Source organism: Abrus precatorius, unplaced genomic scaffold (genome assembly GCF_003935025.1).
Source record: "Abrus precatorius isolate BTA unplaced genomic scaffold, Abrus_2018 Scaffold9, whole genome shotgun sequence".
In the NCBI taxonomy this organism is placed as follows: Eukaryota; Viridiplantae; Streptophyta; class Magnoliopsida; order Fabales; family Fabaceae; genus Abrus; species Abrus precatorius.
In genome coordinates, this window is record NW_020874439.1 from 9,175,470 (window position 1) to 9,181,867 (window position 6,398).

The following is a 6,398-nucleotide window of genomic DNA, read 5'->3' on the forward strand; positions in this document are numbered from 1 at the left end:
GCGTAATATAATAAAATTTGAAGTGTCAACCATGTAGGCGTCACGTTTTAAAGTTTGAATATATTTTATGGTTGCAATGTGTTGTTAGAAGAGTAATGTAAAATTTAAAATGAAGAGAGAAATAAAATAAAAAATAAAAAAGTATGTGATATGTAATATAATAATAAAAAAAAAGAAAAATTAATGCTGATATATAAATACTTGATACTGATACTGTGTATCTAAGTGCGCTTTGATATTCGATACTACATCTGTTTGTCACATGGTTTATAAACTAGTATACTCATTTTGTTTAATATGCCATTATTTTTCTTGCTTAAACAATTCAGAAGCATGCTGCGCGTGGGACGACACTTGCCAAATAATTAATCAGGTTAATTATTGGAGGCTACAATATCTGGAGAGCAATCGAACTTATAAATTGAGTGATCAATGAAAAGATGAGACACACTCAAAGATGGAATTAAATTGGTTTTGGATGAGTGCTGCCACTCTATTGACATGCTACGTTTTAGTGTTTCAATTTTTGAGGAAGTTGAATGGGTGGTATTATAATCTAAGAGTAATGAACAAACAGTACCCACTTCCTCCAGGTGATATGGGATGGCCTCTTATTGGCACTTTATCGACTTTCATGAAAGACTTTTTATCTGGTCGTCCTGATTCTTTTATCAACAGCCTTGTTTCCAGGTTAATAATTTTTATTTTCACTAAAACACCCTATAGCTTATTGTTATCTAATTTATTCTAAATAGATATATTATTAAGTAATTAATTACTCTAACCTTGCTAAATTACATATGTTTCAGATATGGAGGAGAGGGTATTTACAAGTCTCACCTATTTGGAAACCCATGCATCATCGTTTGTAAGCCAGAACTGTGCAAGCGAGTGTTGACTGATGATGAGAACTTTAAGCTTGGGTATCCAAAATCAACCAGAGAGCTCGCAAAATGTAGACCCATGACCGATGTATCTAAGGCGGAGCACAGGCGTTTTCGAAAACTAGTAACTGCTCCAATTGTGGGTCACACTGCGTTGGAAATGTACGTAGAACGTATCGAGGACATTGTGATCAATTCATTAGAAGAGTTGTCCAGCATGAAACACCCTATTGAGCTCTTGCATGAGACGAAGAAAATATCATTTCAAGTCATCGCTCACATTTTCTTGGGCTCTGAAAATACAGACATCGTTAAGAAAATAGGAAATCTATTTTCCCTAACGTATAATGCCATATTCTCTATCCCCATTAATGCACCCGGTTTTGCTTTCCACAAAGCACTCGAGGTTTTTCTCTTTCTCTGACTTTTGTAAAATTTAAAGTGGTTTGAAAAGCAGTATAATCTCGATTTAAGTATTAAAAGATTAATTTAATAATTTAAATGTTTTTTAAAAATTTGTTGTTGATGGTGTGCTTGACTTTTGCACGGCAAATTAGGCACGTAAGAAGATTGCTAAAATAGTTCAAAGTGTTGTGGACGTAAGGAAGATGAAGATAGAAAGTGGTCAAACAGAGAGGAAAGATCTTATTGATATACTTTTGCAAGTCAACGGCGATCAAGGCCAGAGATTGGAGGATGAGGACATTAATGATTTACTGTTAGGGTTTTTACTTGCGGGTCATGAAAGTAGCGGGACTGGTTTGATGTCGTCAATGATATATCTTTCAGAGAATCCTGATATCATGAAAAAAGCCAAGGTAAATATAGCTCACATCAAGCACCAATATATCTATAAGAACAAAAGTATAAAACTCCCATGTTCTTTTAGGAAAAATTAAAATTTACGTAATCTTATGTTAAAAATAAAATTTATTTTTAACATTAATGTGATATATACCTTTTAATACTAACCATAACACAAATTATATAAATAAAATTTCACTTTAATTATATAATAACACCAAAATTTTGTCCTGTATAGAATTGGTTTATCTTCATTAATTTTTATCGAAAGCAGCAATCCAAGTTTCGATGCAAAGTCACTATTTCTATATATATAATTCTTCTAAATTAAAAAGGTATATGGTAAAAATTTAAAGATATATTTAATGTTAATATAAGTTAAAATATGTTTTCATCATTCTACATGCCTCTTCAGTAAAACAGAATCAAATTAAGAAATATTTTTATTTTATCATCTATTGGCAAGTCATGGAAACAAATTAACTATAATAATCTACTTGTTTACGTGTATATCAACATATCAGTTAATTACGATTTTCTTTGCTACTTACAGCTTATTTTAATTCACTTTAAATACATTAATTTTAATTATAAGAAATGTTTCGAGAATCAAATTTAATATTTTGATTCCAGTAAACAGTTGAAAATCCTTCTACTCTTTATTGATAAATGTATAATAAATACCTTATTTTTAGAATATTTGAGTTGGTTCCAAAAGAGTATCTATAAAGTAGCATTTGAGGATGCGCAACTTTGTAAGTTGAAGATTTATAAATTAATTTTTAAGATTTTTTTAAATATACAGAAATAAAAAAATTAGTCTTATAAAATAGAATGTCTTAAATTTAATCTTATAAATTAAAATTAATTCCTTAATAAAATATTAAAATTATTTTTTATTAAGTATAAAAAAAGCATAAAAATTATAATAAAAGAATATAATATTTTCAAAACTCAAACATATTTATACTTACATGTAATGAGACTGAGAAACCAAAATACCGTCAGAAGAGTTACCAATCTAACTACGAACAATGGATTATAAAATATAAATATTTAAGTCGCATACAAAACTTGCTGGAATATTATTTTATTCACGATATAAACAAATATTGGCCGATCTGTCAAATGAGCCATCATAACATTTTATCAAAAGTCAAGTTCTTATATAAGTATGCATTTTAATCAATAGTAGTCTTTTTTATTTAATTTAATATTATAAATATGCTCTCGTATTAATAATAGTAGCTGGGTAAAATTAACTACTGTGCTAGCTAGGGGCATGTACTACACGTATTGATGCTAAATAAATGGTTCTTGCCGCTTCAGCATTTTACATGCAATTAAAATCCGAAAAACTAAGTTGATATAGTCTTTATTTCTTGTAGGAAGAGCAGGAAGAAATTATGAAGAGAAGACCACCATCGCAAAAAAGGTTAAGTATTAAGGAAGTTAAGCAAATGGTTTATCTTTCAAAGGTAAGTGAGTATATTCGAAAGGAAAGATGATAGTAACTAATAATTTGAATACATATTTCAACACTCTCGTCAATATGGTAATGACATACACTTTGGATCTTATTTTGCCTTGCAGATAATTGACGAAATGCTGCGACTTTCAAATATTGCTTTTGCACTTTTTCGAGAGGCAACTGCTGATGTGAACATCAATGGTTTGTCTATATTAAAGTCTTTATTTAATTTCTAGTTGTTTGTTTATGAAAGGATGGAAAAACGAAACATGTTTACACTCATCACCCAATTTTTTTCAGGCTATATCATACCGAAAGGATGGAGAGTATTAATTTGGATAAGAGCTCTTCATATGGATCCTAATTATTACCCCAATGCAGAAGAATTTAATCCCTCGAGATGGGATGTAAGTTTGATTATAAATATAACTTGTTTTTGGACAATTAATCTATAATTTCTTATTTTTAATTTATTTATCTGTTTTCATGACGTGTGCAGGATTTTGGTTCCAAAGCTGCATTCCTTCCTTTTGGAGGGGGAAGTAGGCTGTGTCCTGGAATGGACCTAGCCAAACTTGAGATTTCCATATTTCTACATTATTTTCTCCTTAATTATAAGTTAGCACTCTTTCTTTATCCCTTTTTCATTTACTGTTTAATTTGGTTATTCACAAATTATAATTTATTTTTCTTTTCGAGGAGGTTTCAGGAATGGTTTGAATTCTGCTTTATTTTTACTAATTTATTTATTTTATAGGTTGGAGCGAACAAATCCAAAATGTCCTGTTACTAGTTTGCCAGTGACTAGGCCAAGGGACAACTGTCTCGGGAGGGTGATAAAGATCTCATGAGCTGAAAAAATAATTTTATAAGCTTCTTAGTTGCGTATCAACCGTTGCTTCTTATCTTTGTCTAAGAAACTTATAATTTTATAGTCGTTTTATTTGGATTTACTTTTGTACGTATGTAACTCCTATGATAAAAAGGAGAAGTAATAATACGTCAACAAGTAAAACCTTTAGGGGATATGATATTGTAGTGAGTTTGAATTCAATAAAGGTAGCCTTTGTATTTCTCTACGACGCATGGCCTCTTGAAACCTAGTTTTGATTGGTGGTTAAATATTCTTTATATTTTATTGGTGATTGGCACACCTATACATGCAATTTTGAATAATGCAGCGGAATTAAATTCTCTAATTTATAAGAATATATGAGTAACAACAAATATTGTAGCATAAAACTACAAGATACGTATCGGGTTGTTTAATGTAGAAAACATTTTCAATGTAAGATATAAAAACTACAAGTTTTTTAAACTAAAAAAATAGCTCTATTATAATAAACAAAGATATAAGAGATTTACAAATAAATGCAGATATTATACTTATAACAACCAATCAATCAAACCCAACAAGCTCTCAGATCGATCAAGCTGAAGTTGAAGTGGAAATGGAATACGTATTTTTATTTTTAATTTTAGTTAATTTAGAAATATATAAAATAAAATAAAAATAATCAAGGAATAAAAAATATACTTGATTTTTTTAATTATGTAATAATCATATTATAAAGTGACTAATCTGCACACATAAGAACACAAATTTTCTGCACGGAAGAATTTTACACAAATTTCTTTCATGAAAAGGAATTTTGAAGAGAAATTTTTTTAGAAGCAATTTCTTAAAGAGAGATTTTTTGCATAGAATTCTTCACACGAAAAATACAAAAAAAGACGAAGATATTGCAAGAAAAAAGTATGACTTTTTATTTCTTTCTTACGTTGTCGGTCTTTCATGAAACATGCACTAATGTCATATCACACTATTTCTTTTTTTTTTCTTTGGTTATTCTATTCCTTTTTTTTTTCTCTTTGTTTTAACTCTTTTTTCTGTTTACACAGTTTTTCTTCCTTTTCTCTTTTTTATTTTTTTTCTTTAACTTTCTTCTTCCTCAAGCGTCACCCATTGTATCAAAAAGTATTAAAAATATAAAATAAAAAAACTTTTTTCAATTAAACATCCTAATTATTATTTTTAAAAATTAAAAATAAAAAAAATTAGTAAAAATAAAAAAAGAAATAAAGTAATTTTTAAAATTTTTAGGTTATTAAATCTTTCAAAATAAAAAACAAAAATTTTAGAATGCTAAATCATTTTTAAAATAAAGTCTTTTTCTATTTTAAGCTCTTTTTTTCTAAAATAAAATATAAAATTTTCCTTCTTAAAAAATGAAAAATTTATTTTCAAGTTATTAGGACTTTGTCACCTTTCAAATAAAAAAATAAAAATATTTTTTTTACAAAATTATTATTTTTTAAATAAAATATGATTTGAGATCAAGGATTCTTTTGAGATCTCAAATTTGATTTTTGCCTATGACGATAACAACTTAGGCCTGAGGCATGTTTTCAAAAATAAAAAATAAAAAAATAAAAAATAAGAAAATAAAAAATTAAATATCTAGGGTCAATATTTAAAATTAGTCGCACTATTTAATCTTGAAGTACCGTTCATTTGGACGGCTGAATAGGAGTGCTAATATCTTCTCTATTCGTAACCAACTCCAGAACTCGGGACTTTTAAGAATTTTTTTCAATATTTTGCCCTTATAAAAATAAATAAAATTTTAGTGGCAACTCCACATTTTTAAAATTAAAATCCTATTTTTCAAAGCCGTTATTTCTTGCCCACCAAGCGACAGATGGTGACTTCACTGGGGATTATTTGAGAGTTAAGTCTCTTTATGATAGATAGTGCAATTTATTATGACCCGCTTGTTTGTTTGTTTGTTTTTCCTTTTTCTTTTTTTCTCAATTTTGTGCGTGTTGATTTAATCGTTTGTAAATATTTTGATAACCCTAGGATAGGTGCTTATTTTGAATGTTTGTAATCATAGGATAGTGAACTTTTAAATTTCAAAATAATTTTTCACCCTAGGATAGAGGACCTATGTAGAACTTGAAGATTTGGTTCACCAAGCTATTAAAGTAGATGCACAAATAAAGAGAAAAGAGACTTTGAGGAAGCACTACCGCAGAACAGAGATCTAAGAGCGGCTCCGTTTTGAATTAGCGAGCGTTTAGAACTGCTCTAAAATCTTGCGCTATCTGATGTGTTATATTTAAGAGAGCGGTTAAACAATCGCTCTTAAATGTTAAGATTAGAGAGTGGTTCTGCGTAGAACATCTCTCCAAAGTATAAATGTAAGATTAGAGAGCGGTTCCACATGGAATCGCTT

The 6,398-nt window shown here is 28.8% G+C and overlaps 1 protein-coding gene across 1 annotated transcript; it reads left to right on the plus strand.

Annotated features, from left to right (window-relative positions):
• The first annotated feature begins 457 nt into the window (after positions 1 to 457).
• LOC113850515 (beta-amyrin 11-oxidase-like) lies at positions 458 to 4,010 on the plus strand. The gene is made up of 8 exons (XM_027481079.1): positions 458 to 690; positions 810 to 1,290; positions 1,442 to 1,702; positions 3,077 to 3,166; positions 3,282 to 3,360; positions 3,460 to 3,566; positions 3,659 to 3,777; positions 3,917 to 4,010. The coding sequence occupies exons 1-8, from the start codon at positions 458 to 460 to the stop codon at positions 4,008 to 4,010; spliced, it is 1,464 nt and encodes a 487-aa protein (XP_027336880.1).
• Positions 4,011 to 6,398: the final 2,388 nt, after the last annotated feature.

Excerpts from the sequence above, each read along its gene's own strand:
- LOC113850515 (XM_027481079.1), top strand. The coding sequence starts at position 458 with ATGGAATTAAATTGGTTTTGGATGAGTGCTGCCACTCTATTGACATGC. Across the intron at positions 3,167-3,281 it reads AAATGGTTTATCTTTCAAAG|ATAATTGACGAAATGCTGCG; the intron begins GTAAGTGAGTAT and ends TTTGCCTTGCAG. Across the intron at positions 3,567-3,658 it reads TTAATCCCTCGAGATGGGAT|GATTTTGGTTCCAAAGCTGC; the intron begins GTAAGTTTGATT and ends TGACGTGTGCAG.